The sequence below is a fragment of the Gallus gallus genome, chromosome 3 (genome assembly GCF_016699485.2).
Source record: "Gallus gallus isolate bGalGal1 chromosome 3, bGalGal1.mat.broiler.GRCg7b, whole genome shotgun sequence".
Classification (NCBI taxonomy): Eukaryota; Metazoa; Chordata; class Aves; order Galliformes; family Phasianidae; genus Gallus; species Gallus gallus.
In genome coordinates this window covers 16,454,567-16,470,744 of record NC_052534.1, presented here as the reverse complement: position 1 = coordinate 16,470,744, position 16,178 = coordinate 16,454,567, and the positions used below count along the sequence as shown (strand labels likewise).

Here is a 16,178-nt window from a genome sequence, read left to right as displayed (position 1 = left end):
CCTCTCTTAGGGTTTACGCTTTATCTCTGAATTCAGATAACTCCATTCCATACAATTAGGATATTTTTTTTCCAAGTAATACTCCGTATTTTTTGTGTCTTTAATAAATGAATTAATGTCAAAACCATTTTCTGCTGATTTCTATGGTTAGGATGCTTAGTGCTTTTTTTTTTTAACAGAATGTGAAGCTAAAATAGGATTGAATCACAGAAGCTAGATCTCCCAGGTCTCCATGAAAATAGGGGCTTTCTTCCTAGGCAGTCTTTAAGAAAATGCAGCAAAGCCAGGATGTTAGCTCTTAGTTATTAGGACCCTAAATTGTTGGTTGATCGTTATTAAAAATGGAGGACGGGATTATAATTCCTCCTAGAAAAAGTCAGGGTTAATGGCTGTAGCAACAAAATTTTATGAAGTCTTGTGAGAAACTCGTAGCTTGTGTATGCTACTGCAGTTCTGTTAATGCTGCTGGATTCGCCCCATGCCTGAAGATCTCAGCTATTAAAACTTCAGAGGGAGGAAGGATTAAAAGTAACTGTGAAATGAGTATTTTGATGATCTCATCCTAGAATAGGTTTCTGTCACGTGGACAGAATAAGCATTTTGATTGTGGCTAACTCAATTAATAAGCTTTAGCTGTAGATGTGCAGGAGAACAGCTTTCTCGTATGTTTGCAAGAAATGGAAGGGCTTGGACACTAACTAGAAAATCGCTGTAGGTTCTCGTAGGGTGTAGATGTTGTCAGCAGACTCCTACAGCTAACTGTGTCATTATGCAGCTTTCCTGATTTTTTTTTTTTTAATTATTATTATTTTTTTCCCTCAGTTCAGTTCAGGCAAAGCACAAATCTTAAGGCATTTTTTGGCTTGATGGGTTTTTCTTGCAGAACCTATGAAATGCATGAAGTTGGAGTGAACTTCATAGAAGGTTGCAATAAACATGCTTATTTTTTGTTTCTATTTTTGTACTTCTTATTAGATGGGCTCTTTAGAAACAAAGTGAAAAAGTAGAATTTAACTTGACAACAATTGCTGCTGGTATTAATACTGATTAGTGTCTTCCGTTCTGTTTTTCCCCTCGTTTCAATTCTAGAAAATGAAATGACCATTGACGATGGATACTTCGGAATTCATAGTAAGTGAAATATACTGATCTTGGCTGCGTATTTAACTTTGACAAGGTTAAGCATTGTAGTTGAAAACCATTGTGAGATACTTAGTTAAGACATGAATTTTCTGCTTTATTGAAAGAAGAGCTGAAAGACTGTCAGCATGCTGGTGTTGGATAAGATCTGTGAACTCTAGGCTCTAAGTGTGTATTTTGGAACTACGGAGTAGGCTGCTGCTGCTACTAGCCTTCACTTTAAAACTAGCTGTAGAAAGAACTCTCCTTGAGTAGGAGAATAACACTAAATATACGCATTCTACCTCTTCAGTTACGCACATAACTGACAAAACTTCTCAAGTTCAGATGTCATGCTCCTGTGCGTGCGTATGTGTTGCTTTTGCAATTAAAACCCACTTCTCATTTAATGCTCTGTCCCTGACGCCTGTGTTAACTCTTTGTTATGTCTTACACGTTTTGTCTCAAAGCTTTTCTGTTTTCTTTCACACCCCTATCAGAGGTAATGTTTTGTTAGGAACTCTTCAAAACTGTGGTATCTACTTTGACACTTGGTCTGGCAGCTCGTGCTTCCTGGCCATCCTCTTTTGTAGACTTTCCTTCTCCTGACGGTGAGGTTGAGGATTCTTCTCTGTGCTTTTTTCCCCATCGTATCTGTTGCTGTATTCTGTCCTCCAGGCTTATGCTGCTTTACTGGCCTTGCTTGTGATGATATTTCTATCTCAATTGAAACAAGAAGTTTTGAATTGCTTTTGAACTTGCAGTTTCTCCCGGTGGTGATTCATGTACTGAGAAATCCCAGAACATGGGACTGTTCTGTAAACCTTTGGAGACATAGCTGTTGGTATTCTAAATACAATTAATACTGAAACGCTCAGTGCTTTCCTTTGAACAGCTTACATGTGAAGTTGGCGTGGATGGGTATTCCTATTTGTTTCCTTTAAAAAAGAGTCGACTACTACGTATCTGTTGCCTGTTCTAGGTAACTCAGAAAAGACAGGTGAAAGGGTATACACAGCAATTGCTTTGGAAATACTATTGAATAAAGCTGATAGAGGATTGGCTGGAAGATGGTGCCCGAGGAATTGTATTTATATTTAACTATCTAGGCTCTCCTTTAGAAATTAAATAAGCTTTTAAGGTGCCTTTCTAATGGTTGTTGTTCAATTCTTAACAGATGGTATTGAAACTGTGGATGCTGGGTGGCTGACCTGTCAAACAGAAATACGATTGCGTCTGCATTATTCTGAGAAGTCCCCTGTAATGATATCAAAGAAGAAATTCAAAACATCAAGGTTTAGGTAAGAGTCTGTTCATCTTGTTTAGCAATTTACCTCACATTTTCCATATTGTGTCTAAAAAAGAGTTGGATCTGGCCTCTTAGAATTTTTGTGGCTGTCACCTGCTTTGGCAATGTTATTTTTCAAGGTTGTAGAATATGCTTAAATACTGTGCTGTCTTATTCTATGAGGATATTCAGAATGTCCAATCTGTGAAAAGGATTTCTGGTTGTAATTGTTTGGAGGCAAGTTCAATTTCAGTAGTGAGTTGACATCTAAATGATAACCCTGTATCCTGTCTGCTTTAAGATGACTTGGAAGGAGATTACTTTAATGTGCTTCCATCACTGATGTATTTGATTTTGTACATCAGTGAAATTGGATGTTATTTGGAATGTCTGCCCTGTGTAGGATTAAGCTGAGTCTTGGAGAGAAGGTCATTCGTCTCAGTCCGTGATATTGCAGAAACTTCTTTCTGTTTACTTTTAAATGATTATTCTCACAATACTTACTAATTACTTCAGAGTATCTTTTTTGTAATCTGTGTTCAGAGGCTAAAATTATGTATGTGCTTAGCAGCAGCCATCAACATTCAGTGTTGATCCTGAAGAACTTTGTCACAGTGAGGGTGACAGAGGACAGGAATAGGCTGCCTGGATGGGTTGTGGGGTCCCCTTCTTTGGAGATATTCAAGACGCATCTGGACACCTACCTGTGTGACCTGCTGTAGGAAACTGCTTTAGCAGGGGGTTGGACTTGATGATCTCTAGAGATCATCCTTACCAACCCCTGCAATTCTGTGATTCTGTGACTACTGCTATTTCCAGTGCTTTTGGTTAGTCTACCAACATTATGGGTATCTTTGGAGGAGAGCTGTCTATTTTGGTAGCCCAAATCATTGGTTAATGTGGCAGAGGGCTGCTTTTATGACCACTGCTACAGTTTTCACTTTTACCCACGTTCCTGTGTTATTTGGAAAGCAACAATTCCAAACTTGTCAGAGTCCACTGTATGCGCTGCTTTCCTGTAGTTGGTGGTGAGAATAATTCTTGTGTTCTCCTGTAGCTTCTGCTCAAGCTTCTTTTTAACTCTCCAGTATTTCTTCCTATACCAATTTGTTTTCTGTTTCTGATTGAATAGAGTGAAGTTGACTCTGGAAGGCCTGGAGAAAGATGATGATGATGAAGAGGGCCAAGAAAAAACATCTCCTACTGTTCCTCAGAAGATGGCAAACACTGTGGAGTTCTCCTTAATAAGCAACAATGAATATAAATGCCGACACTCTCAGCCAGACTGTGGTTATGCTTTGCAGTCAGATCGGTGGTTAGAATACACCATACAAACCATGGAGCCTGATAACTTGGAATTAATCTTTGATTTTTTTGAGGTATGTCACCTCAGTGCTTAGAAGCAACTCTGGTCTTAAATTCTGGAGTTAGTGGAGTCAATTAGCATCAAGATTTCACTGTTAGGATTGAGCTGCTGACTGACATATTTGATCCTTTGGATGTTATTTGTGTTAATGAGTTACGATATGGTTCGCTACTGCACCACTTTACAGAGAGGTTTAAGTCATCTCAGTGTTGCACTGCAAATTTTGTGTGTTCTGCTTGTTCAGGAGTTAGTGCAAATAGTGCGTGTGGTGCTCCACATAGTTGGGTTAGCTTGTATTTGTCCTTTACCAGAGGTAGTTTGTTTATCCTTTGAATCTTAACAGTGTGTACATGGACTAGTTAAGATGCAACTATTTAATCTTGCCTTTAAGACAGATTTCTCTGGACTAGCTAGTGCAAATTAGAACTGTGCTTATGTAGAGTCTCACTATGACATCTGCAAGTTACCTGAAATATATTTCCTGAAATATTTTAATATTCAAAGTTCTTTTTGTAGAAGGGAATAACTTCTGTCTTCTCATACTGCTTATGCATTAAAAAAAGTGCTTGGACTAAAAATGCCCCTCTATCACTTAAAATTGTAAAGTGGTGATATAGCTCCTGAACTTGACTTGATCAAGCACTTGTTCTGTGTGCTACTTATGTACCTCCTCCTTCCCTGCAAATGAAGACAAAGCTCTTTTTAAAAATATATGTAGTACCATATATTCATACATGAAATATATATAATATTTATACATGTTATGTATGTATATATATGTTAAAAAAAATTGACTTTATCTTTGATCTAAATGTAACATGGAAGTTTTAGAAGAGATCCTATTCCTTGTATCTAGCTATGCTCTGTAAAGATTACCATATCTAAGAGTTTTCAAAACCAATCATATGTAACTTTCTAGATTGCCATCAGCAGTTTCACATTTTTTATCATAACCTGCAACACCATTACACAAAAACAGTTCTGGCCTAAAGTTTGTGTTTTCTGTAACATGTGGGAGATTGGTTGCATCAATGACTGTCTTGCCAAGGAACAAGGTTTTAATGAAATAAGAATTCCTTAATGTTTCTGCCTCTGTATAACAGTAAATGTTTTGGTTGGTTTGTTTTCAGGAAGATTTAAGTGAGAAGGTAGTGCAAGATGATGAGCACCCAGGTCATGTAGGTTCTGCCTGCCTCCTGTCATCCACAATTGCAGAATCTGGGAAGAGTGCTGGAATTCTTACACTTGCTATTATGGGCAGAAATCCGAGGAAGACTATTGGAAAAGTTAGAGGTACAGCTGGTGCAAATAAGTGCAGATAACTTCACTGGAAGTCCCGTGTTATCTACTGACACGTGAAGCTCTTCTTTTTTTTCCTTGCAGTGGACTACTTAATAATTAAGCCAATCCAGGGATACACTTGTGATATGAAGGCCTCATATGCAAAATACTGGAAACCAAGAACAACTCTTGATGTTGGACACAGGGGAGCTGGAAACTCTACAACAACAGCTAAGTAAGTTCATTTGTGCTGTAATCTGAGATTTTATTCTTTAATGTTCAGTTTCATGAGATATTACCTGGGGAAGCAGCTAATTTCAAATTATAAGCTATAACTCCTAATTGTTTTAAGTCTCTTCAATATCAAATGTGAGTGTTCTATAAAACACTTGTATTGCTGTTGCTTCACTGGACTTTTGTGACATTCTGCATCTAATAAAACCTTTTCCTTTGCTGTTATTTCAGACTTGCTAAGGTTCAAGAGAACACTATAGCTTCTCTGAGGAATGCTGCTAGTCATGTATGTACATGTTTGTGTGAGCACAGTGCTTGAGTAGCTGCCATGTTTCATTTTCATGATTCAATATAATGAATGTTAAATGTGCTGATTTTTTTTTTTAATTAAAAAAAGGCATCAAATTATGGAGACGCTGTGGAGAAATACGAAGGAAAGTAATAGCTTAAACTCAATTTATTAGGAAAGCCTTCTATCTACAGGGGCTGCTCCTATTTTATTACGTTGGCCCATGAAGTTAGAGGTGGATGTAGGTGGTATGGTAGTAAAAGTTGAACCTTCCCACCAATTCCCATTACATTTTGTTGCTGTGTGACAGATGGCAGCAGAGGGGCAGTCTGACACAATGGTGTCTGACATAGAAAAGTGTATGAGGCAAAAGTGTGGATCTGAATTCCTCCATATGAAAAAAAAAAAAAAGGCACCCATTGACACTCACTAAATGTTTCTGGAGACCAAACAGTGGGTGTGAACACAGTGTGGTGTTGAGTGGTGGATTGTGACAGTGACCTGAAAGATAAACCACAGTCTGGATGACCATGCAGATTTGTACGAGCGCAGTGTGCAGTCTCTCGTTCATTGCTGGTGAAAATATATAGCTAATGGTGGTGACTGTATTGAGGAAGTGTGTTAGTGGCTCAGAATTTGTTCCATCAAATAATGTTATTGTGCTCTTCGTATCTGTCATAGTTTCCATGAAAATAAATAATGACCTTTGTAACGTGTTCTAATGTAGTTCTAATACAGGGAAATTTTAACTTCAACTATGCAGAAGCATATTTATTCTAAATTATTCATAATCCTATAAGAAATTTTGGCTCTTCTGAAGTCAGCATATTCTCAGGCAGTAAAGTTATTTTTTGGAAACTGCTGAGTATCTAAATCTGGTCTCCAAAACAGGACTTAGGAGCTGAGTTTCTAGAATACAGCAATTCTCTGATCCTGTAGTTTTTACAATGAAGAACTGACTCCTGATGGGAGACTTTGAATTTGGAGATGCTAGCCTCAGGTTTTAAATTCTCTGATAGAGGCGGTCAGTTTTTTTTCCTTTCAGAAATAGGTCACTGAAGTGATCTGAGGTGAGATTGATGTAGGCAAAGAAACTGAGACAATACAGCAGAGTAGTTTGAGTCCTATGGAGGACATTCCTTGTCTAGCTCCTGTTTTCATTGGAGATCTGGATACAGTAAGTTGTGGCTATGAGATCACCTGTTGCTTATCTTCCAAGACTTTTCAGATATGTCTCTGCTAATGTGGTTTTTTACCAGGCATCTTCTGAAGCTGTTAAAGAGATGGGAGTAGAGTCTCTACTATTATTACTATATTTGACTACTTAATTCCTGACTCTCCAAGAGTCATAGCTGAAAGCTTTCTCTCATGTGAGTTTTGGAGTACAATTTGAAAATACTGTCTGAAGCATGCACTGACTGCAGAGCAAATGAGAACTGCAATTACTAAAGAATCTGTTCAAACAGTAGTTTTTAATTTCTGGGTGAACTTTGCAGGTTTGCAGACAGCTTTTGAAAAGCCCACAAAAAGTATCCGGAGGCAGAATTTAATTATAAAATAATCATTATTACTAGAAAAATGCTTCCAACTGTTTTCAAGAATGAAAAGGCTCATAGCCATTGCTACAAAAATAATCTTTGCAGAAAGGAATATTTAGAGACAGTCAAAATCTGTGAAAAGAAAAAAAAGTTTGCTTCTCTCTTCCTATGGCCGCCTCCAGGAAGATTATCCTTAGAGCCCTGGTTTAAACTTTGCTCCTTTTTAGGCTTGACAGAAACTAACATGCATTTCACAAGGATCAGAGAATGCAAGAGGTAGCCATTTCTGCTCTTGCAGATACTGTAACATAATGCTCTGCTGTTTTCTTGTTTCTTTGTTTTGTTTAATCCTTTGTTGAATACGATGTAATTGTTAACGACCAGCATTGCATTCAACTTCTGATTGATGTCCAGGACCTGTGAATATTTGGCAACTCGTACTCATGTGTACTGTGTCGTTCTGTAGTCCTTGTAAAGTCTTTATATAAAAGTCCTTAATAGTTAAGTGTTTATTTGTTCTACTGTGGTTTTTTTTGCTATTTTCTTTAGGGAGCAGCATATGTGGAATTTGATGTACATCTTTCTAAAGATCACGTGCCTATTGTATACCACGATCTCACTTGTTGCATGGCCATGAAAAAGGTAAGGATGAGGATGATGTCTGTAACTTAAGTGTGACCATTCCACAAACTAAAATAGTTTCTCATAGAAATAATTCTGAATATTCAAGGAATGGAAGGGAATGGAAATGTAGCTTTACTATATGCATAAACTTGAGCTGAGAACTTGAATTCTTTCTTTTGACGCCGTAGCAACAGCATTTCAAATGCAGTTAAATAGTAAGTTAGAGGTACTCCTTAGCTTTTGTTTGTTGTTTGAAAGAAAAATTTAGGGAACGCCACGGTATTCTGTAATGCCTCTTGGGACCCATTAGCTTATCAGGAGTGAGACCTTCTGGTGGGGTTTTTCGGTTGGGTTGTGTTGTTTTTTGGTGTTTTTTGAGAGAGGTAGTTGATATGATTCTCAACATGATTTCTTCCCTCTGCTGATACTTAATAGTATATTTGTCTTGAGCAGTAACGTTCTTAAAAATGCTCATTAGGTCAAACCAAAGTCTGCTTTGCATTATAATAGTGGCCAGTAGATGAGACACAAAACACTGGAAGAAACAAAGATGGTCATTTAGGAGGTTGCCGAACAATTGGGTCAGCTACAAAGGACTTGTCTTCCACACATTTTTCTCATTCTTTCTTGATTCCGTTTTTTTCTCTGCATTTTGATCTTCCTTTAGCTGTCAGGTAAACAACATACCTCACATCCTGTGGGGACAGTAAGTGAGGCTGAAGAACTGCTTGATTGACATAATTATTTTTATATCAGATCATTGGAAGGCGGGGGGGTTGTTTCAGTTTTACCAGGACACGTCTCTTTCTATGAGTTTCTGAGAGATTGGATAAGTAATACTAAACTGAATTGCCTTGGAGCATTTCTTTACTTGGGGATTTTTGTTTTTATTTTATTCCCTATGAATAACTGATCAAGTTATTACAGAATAAATGCATTGACTTTTATTGAAGGTTAGCATGAAAGAGTTGAAGTCTATGATCTGCATAAATGACCAAATCCTGATTTTTTTTCAAATGGACGCCTGTTTTATGCACCTGAGTGATAACAAATTGACTCATTACATTTCTTGTATCTTCATAAATGTAAGAAAGCATATCTTAATGTAGTAACATTAAAGGCAACTAAAAGCATACAGACTTTTATACTTTTCAGCGATTGTTATTTACGTATTATTTCTCTTCAAAGAAACTGGATACAGAGCCTTTGGAGTTGTTTGAGATTGCAGTTAAAGAGCTCACGTTTGATCAGCTGCAGTTGTTGAAGGTACCGTTACTTTGGCTGTTGTGATATGCTGGGTGTGGGATTTGTAGCTTTGGTTTCTGGTGTAGCTGTAGATAATATGGGAAAGCATATGCTTTAAAAATAGTAAAAGTAGAACAAGTAGTTAATTCCAAGAATAGTACTTCTGTACCATCATTACAGCTTGATTAAATTTCACTACTCAGTTTTTTTTTCCTTAGTCAGGGAAGCACATAACTGAACCAAGAATCATGTTTTGTTTAATTTCTAGTTACATAAGCTGCATCTGTAATGGAACTTCAAACTTAAAAGCAAATAAAATAAAAATCATAAGTTGTGTTTTACTTGTGATAAGGTCTGTGTGGGTAGAGCACTTGTAACTTTATTCTTATGCCTTACAGCTGGCTCACGTGACGGCCTTGAAAGTAAAAGATCACAATGGTACGTGCTAGTTGGCAAGAGCTTTGGGGCTCATGAGACACATTGAATGGTTGCAGTGACTTGTTCTCGTCACATTTGGCTTCTTGATCACTTCTAAACACTTAAGTAGTTCCTTGAATTCTGTGCAGATTGTAGAGTTAGGTGTTTGTTTTTGCTAGGATGGAAATACCTGGATGGGAGTTCTTCCTCAGGAAGAGCAGGGAGAGGAGGGTAGAAGATGCATGTATAGCTAAATATGTATTTGAGTAATAATATAACAGCAAGACAATTGCACATAGTGTAATCCTCTTATGCTTCTCTAACTACTTTTTTGGTAGCTCTACAGAGTTGCAAACAAGAACTTTGGTAACTCCTGTAGGTTGTCTTATTGGGGCTGTAATTTGTCTCCTTTATGGGGACAGCAAAATGAGGCTAAGTACCTCACACATCCTACCTGTCTGGGAAAAGATTAAATAATAATAAGCCTTGACAGGCAAGGCTGCTTCTGCTGGGTGTGATTCAGTGACTGAATGAGTGAAGCCTGGGAGAAATTGCTTCTGATAAACATTCTGTGAAAAAAGTTTCCCACTGTCAAAACAAGCATTGGCAACACTGTTGGTGGAGTGTGACAATCAAAATATAGACCTGATTTCATTTTTCATTCTTGTAGACCTTGTGATGCTTAACTGTTATTTTCTTGCTGGAATTAGGAGTGCTGCAATCTGTTTTGATCCAATATTTTGTATTTCTTTTCAGCATCCTTTAAAGAAGAAGAAAACTCTGCCTATGAGACCCAGCCATTTCCTTCTCTACAGAGAGTAAGAATTAATCATTATCTCTATTGCTGTATATTATGGAACATGAAAACGTGCATTTTCCTTTTAGTGTTGCAACACATAGTGAGAGGTGCTCATTTTTTTATTTAGCTATCCAAAATCTATGGTGGATCTGAGAATCTAGACTTTTTTTGGCTACTGGAGCCTCACCAGCACTTAATAGTCTGCATACCTTTCAAGGTTCTAAATTCTGGATTTCCTTTGTGTAGCTCAGGGTATCAGCTGGCAAACATCTGGGCACTGCATTTTAGTGCACTGACAGTTGTTTGTTAAATTTAAGAGAGGGAAAGAGAGGCTGTTCGTGTGATTGAAAATGAGAATTTCTAGTGCCTTTCCCTTTGTGCTGATTTGCAGACTGTGGTCTTTGTACTGCCTCGTTTTTTTCCAGAAACAACTGCCATGTAGTTTGGTCCCATTTTCCATAAGTTTGTTCATTTGTTTCTTAAATGGGTGTTTTTTCCACTTGATGGATTTTCCTGGTGTGTAGGCTATATTTATTAACATGACCTTTAGGAACTTGTTTAGTATGTTAGTACTGAGTGCTGTTTGGACTATAAAGATTGTTAACACTTGTTTAATACTTATGTGAGAATGTATATAAAATATCCATGTAACAAAGAACTTCGTATAATGGATTTAACAACTGAAGTTCAATTCCTACATCTGTTTTGATGATTTCTTACTGTAAGAAAGGCCGTGTTACCTTTAAAGGGTTCAAGAATCACCTAGGTTTTTCTGGTTATGTTTTTTAATCACCATTGAAACTCATGAGTTTCATGCTTCAGCCCGTTGTCTACTGAAGATACTTTCTATGTTCAAAACAACCAACTTTCTAGAGAAATACAAAACTTTTTTGGGGGTACAAATGAGGCACTTAATCCGGTGTTGGGGTGCACTGACTGACTTTTATACCCAATCCATTTTGAAGACAAAATTGTTTAAGACAAAATTTTGACAAATTTCTCTGTATTTCCTATCTTTAAACTGATTTTTTTAATCAGCTCTTAGAGCCCATTGAGGTTAAATTCCAGTGTATTATCCCAGTAATTACCCTAACAGTACTTAGCTCTCCCTCTTTGCTGTACAGTCTGTTCTTAATGCAATATTTTCAGGTTCTAGAGTCAGTTTCCGAAGACGTTGGGTTCAATATAGAAATCAAATGGATCTGCCAACAAAAGGTAAGTAAATGTACAGGTGCTGTACTTTGGCTAAAGCTTGTAATTTGACATAACAATTTTTTATAAGCTATGAACAAGGTATCATTTTTGTTTTAATGTAATTGTTTGGGTTTTTATGACCCATTATCTTTAAAACAGAGTAAATGGTCATATGCAAATATAATTTTGAAGTAATAGGATGTATTTATAGGACTGAGCTCGCAGGGCAGCTCTGACAGCTTCTAGAAGGCCCTGCTGGAAGTGAATAGGTCGCAAGTGAGACGTACTGTACATGGGAGGAAAAGGGCAAACTCAAACTTTCCTGACCTCATGCAGGGTCAGCTCTGACACCATGCAGGAATAGGAACGTTGAGGACTCTGCTGGTTTGCTTAGTGCTCACCCTAGAGAGAAACAGATGTCAGGTCTAAGGCTGGATGCCTAGAGTGGGAGAAGGAAACTGAAGTGCAGTGGTAGATGGAAGTCTTTGTGCATGGGCTCATGCTAATCTTCTCAGGAATGGGCTATAATAGTGACTTTTTTTTCATGGATTTCCCAGTATTTTCAAAATTAAAAAGGGCTTCGTAGCAGCTTTTCCCTTGGATGGGAAGACTGGATTTTTCAGTGAATCTTCCCATTGTTGGAATTTAACCGCACTTCTCAAACTGACAGACCTCTAGAGCTGTAACAGGCGTTCAGTACGCTGAAGGAGTGACTGATGTATTCTATTCACACTTTCAACCTTAGTCAAACAAGACTTCTGTTTGCAGGAGACTGAAGCTTATTAAAATAATTTTAGTAAGTGTTACTTAAAATGACTGAAACTTGTCCTTTCTTTTTCCAGGATGGACAGTGGGATGGCAACTTGTCAACTTACTTTGATATGAACCTCTTTTTAGACATTATTCTGAAAACAGTTCTGATGAATGCTGGGAGGAGGAGAATTGTTTTTTCTTCTTTTAATGCAGACATTTGTACAATGTAAGTTAAGAAGAGAGGAATTATTTTTAATTTGATCAATTTTATTTTGGATTTAAGAATACTCAGAAGGTAACTAACCAGTTCCATTTAGATGTAAAATTCGGGTGCTGAAGTAGTGGGCAACTGAAACAAGAAACTTAAACCCCTTTGCCATCTGAACTGTGCCAAAAATGAGATAGGAAAATGAAGATAAAGTGGATTCTTTTTGTCAGGTGCCTTCCTGAAGGCTGAAGTCTTTCTTGATGCAACAAAAGAAGGCTGAGATTTCTTAGCAAATCAGTCTTTTTTTTCTTTTTTCCCCAATCACAATGAAAAGGTATGCAAGCCTAATTTGCAAACCAACACACTAATCCCAATGCTTTGTGTTCATCTGTTTTCACTTGATGCCACTGCACTGGTGTTACTCAACTTGAAGGATGCAACATTAGTTAATGTACATTAAGCATTATAAATTCTTATCATGAATTTTCAGCAGATAAGAAGAAAATAGAGAACTGGGCAACCTTTAGGGATTTTATATAAACCTCTTGAGGATGTGGGTCAGAGCTTAACACAAACTCTGCCTTCCCTTTAAGTTTGTATACAAATCTGTGACAGCAACAGACTGCTGCAATAGTTTGTCACATAGTTTAGTATGAAAACACGGTACTGTCTTGTTGCACCAGATAGGGATTAAATGGACGTGCATTAAAGGGGGAAACTTTTTAACAGTAAAGTTGAATTTCTGTGATTTTTAAACAATGTGTTACTTGGAAACCTTTTTTTAATAACAGGGTTCGACACAAGCAAAATAAGTATCCCGTGTTATTTCTGACCCAAGGAGAATCTAAACTCTATCCTGAACTCATGGATCTCAGATCTCGTACAACTCCAATTGCCATTACTTTTGCACAGTTTGAAAACTTGCTGGTAAGCTGACAAGTTTTGCAATGACTATTTGCAATGAAACGAAACTGAAGTACTACCAATTGATGTAAATCTATCTCTTTTTTTTGTTTTGTTTTTAACCTAAAATTGCCATCAAACCCACGCTAACAGGAACAACTGCCAAAATAATGATCATCATTATTTTAGATGTCTCTTTAAATGTCTACATTACTTAAGAAATAATATCAGTGAACTCGCATTGAATTATTTATGTGAAATTATAAGGAGCTGTAAGTGTAAGTGGATGAAAATGCTAGAGAGAGAACTTCTCGGAAACATAATTTTAAATCTTTTTTAACAGGAGTGTTTTTGTATTTCAGGGAGTCAACGTGCACTCTGAAGACCTGCTGAGGAATCCATTGTATATTAAAAGAGCCATATCTAAAGGCTTAGTTATTTTCTCGTGGGGTGATGATGCAAATGATCCAGATAACAGGAAGAAGCTGAAAGAATATGGTGTTCATGGGCTAATATATGACAGGTACCATATTGTGCTTAAAAAAATAATAATAATAATAATGAAGCTTGTGAAACTGTGGTATACTGAATCCTGGGAAGCTTCACATTCCTTTGTGATTGACTGGGTGTAGATTATCTTCCTTAACACTGCGAACCTAGCAAGACTATAAACCTGGGTAGGGAGACACATGTTAATTTGTATTCATGCAGCTGTGTATATGAATCAACAATTTTTGCTTCTCTTGTGGCTGAGCAAATATGTACATAATATGATGTCTCTCTGAAGAGCTAATATACACTTTCAGTAAGCTATTAACATTCCTGACAGTAGCTAAACTGTGTACCTGACATGGCGAGGGCAATTGAGTGAACCGTCTGAGTGAAATTTCTGGCATTGTACAGTCACTGATGGAGATGTTTAACACAGCTTTTAAATGAATCAGTTTCTTTTTTTTTCCCCAGCATTCTCTTTAGCTGTGTTTGAAAGCTGTGAATGCACAGTTGTACTACTCTTCTGTACTGAAATTAGTTAGGTGTGACTCTCGGGGCAAACTGCTAAAAATGATCACTTCAGAAGCCAGTTAAAAGATGTGTGTAGTTCAGGTGGACATCAAATGTCTGTGGTACATCTCTGAACAAAGATGTTACTTGAGGTTCTCAGAAAAATCAGATTTCAGTCCTTTATCATAAAAGATAAAAAAAAACTAATAATAGAAAATAGTTGCTCGTGCTAACAAGTGCTTAATTTGCATTACCAGAAGAATCTTGAACTTGAACAGGTGAAATCTCTCTGGCAGAACATCTAAAACAAAGAATATGTAAGAGGGAAAACATGGAGTGTAATTAAGACGTTGAACTGAGAAGCATCTCAAGCCTTCAAACTGTTTGCTTTACCAAAGGAATTGTTTTGCACATTACTGGACCAGGGATAAGAAAGGCAAAGGAAGTGAAGTATTTGTCAGGGGTTCTGCTCTGTTCAAGTGAAAACTGAATGTCAAGTTAAGATGTATAGAGAAAGACAGACAAATACACTGTCTCTTGCAGTTCTAAGCACTCAATGCAAAAACAGTTAACGGTCGTGAATCCCTTATCAGCTACTGAGAGTCCTCCCGGATAGGTGGGTCCAGTGATTATCTGCCCTGTTGGTGTTCTTGCTTGTACTGTAGTAAGTCTGCCCCTTTCTGTGGATGGTAAAAAGGAATTTCAAGACTTTTGCACTAGGGATCAGCTTCAGACTTGTATCACCGAAGTGTTAAGTCCTCTTCCTGGCTACAGCAGCAAGACACGTTAGGCCTTTCTTACAACTCAAAATTCAGGGCCTTTTAGTGGCTGGAGAAAAGATCTCTGGACTGGTATGGAAAAAGAAACATGGCAGGTACTGTGTTTTAATCAAATTCTACTGCAGTAATGGTTCTTAGGAAATGTCTGTTCTTCTGATGTCTGCTAATCCAATCTTTCCAAGTTGGTAGTTACTCCTGGAATCTGCACTGGTGTGGTAAAGTGGGTGATAGCTTTATTTCTGCCTTGGTGCTGCTTTCCCCACTTAGATATCTAAGTGCTTTTTGGATATGTAATTGCTCAACCCTACTGAAACACTACTGCATTCTTGTCAGGGCTGCAATTCTGTGAAGTGTCATCTTGAGTCCTTTACTGCTTAGAGTGTTAAAGCTACAGTATGATAGCAGAACACATTTCACCTCATGTTTTGAGTAACATATTCCTTGTAATTGCTTATAGGCTGGACTGCCCAGTGGATTTGCCCTAACAAAAAATCTTCATCCTTCTTGTACCATCCAAGCCATTCAGATTCTTAATAGTACTCATCTCTTACTCCCTCACTCATATTTCTTCCACCTTGCTGACAACTTCCCACAAAGATAATATCAGTTCCAAAGCTCTTCCTTAATCCTCAATTATTTCTCCAAAGTTTACAGTAGAATTAAATTTAATACATATCCCTTAGAGGAAATATGACACTTGCTGAAAATTGCATCAGATATCTTAAGCCCTGGGTGCTTTGAAATGTGGGTGGTACTTGCAAATCCTGGATGGTATGTCTAAATGTGAGACCTGATTGAATGCTTCCACTCACAGTTGGAGTTGGTGGGTTAAGAGGCAGTCTTTCAAATCACTGGAAAGTGCTAAGTTAATATCAAGAGTTAACTTACCAAAATTCCAACAGATATGGCATGAACATCAGTTAGGAGGTATGATTCTGCATTCTGTGGTGCTTGAAGTTTAGAGGTGGATAAATTCAGTGCTGCTGTGAAGCAGGACTGAAGTAGAGTCGGGAGAGACAGATGAACGTGGCTGTTTCAAGGTCTAGAAATATGCAGGGACTTCAGTTACCTGTTCTATTACTGTAAAGCCAATTTATAACAATTACATCTTCAGAAAATGTCCCACCTTCAGTCAAGAT

The 16,178-nt window shown here is 37.5% G+C and overlaps 1 protein-coding gene across 12 annotated transcripts in view; it reads left to right on the top strand.

Moving 5' to 3' along the window:
• Positions 1 to 16,178, top strand: part of GPCPD1 (glycerophosphocholine phosphodiesterase 1) — a 42,057-nt gene that overhangs the window by 21,045 nt on the left and 4,834 nt on the right. For all 12 annotated transcript variants that reach the window (XM_419376.8, XM_040697035.2, NM_001398248.1 and 9 more), the window contains 14 exons: positions 1,090 to 1,131; positions 2,297 to 2,420; positions 3,540 to 3,786; positions 4,904 to 5,066; positions 5,157 to 5,289; positions 5,520 to 5,574; positions 7,665 to 7,757; positions 8,928 to 9,005; positions 9,383 to 9,422; positions 10,158 to 10,219; positions 11,350 to 11,415; positions 12,237 to 12,373; positions 13,147 to 13,282; positions 13,621 to 13,781. In XM_419376.8, the coding sequence (XP_419376.3) occupies positions 1,090 to 1,131; positions 2,297 to 2,420; positions 3,540 to 3,786; positions 4,904 to 5,066; positions 5,157 to 5,289; positions 5,520 to 5,574; positions 7,665 to 7,757; positions 8,928 to 9,005; positions 9,383 to 9,422; positions 10,158 to 10,219; positions 11,350 to 11,415; positions 12,237 to 12,373; positions 13,147 to 13,282; positions 13,621 to 13,781 (1,537 nt within the window). The remainder of the gene's footprint in view (positions 1 to 1,089; positions 1,132 to 2,296; positions 2,421 to 3,539; positions 3,787 to 4,903; positions 5,067 to 5,156; positions 5,290 to 5,519; positions 5,575 to 7,664; positions 7,758 to 8,927; positions 9,006 to 9,382; positions 9,423 to 10,157; positions 10,220 to 11,349; positions 11,416 to 12,236; positions 12,374 to 13,146; positions 13,283 to 13,620; positions 13,782 to 16,178) is intronic.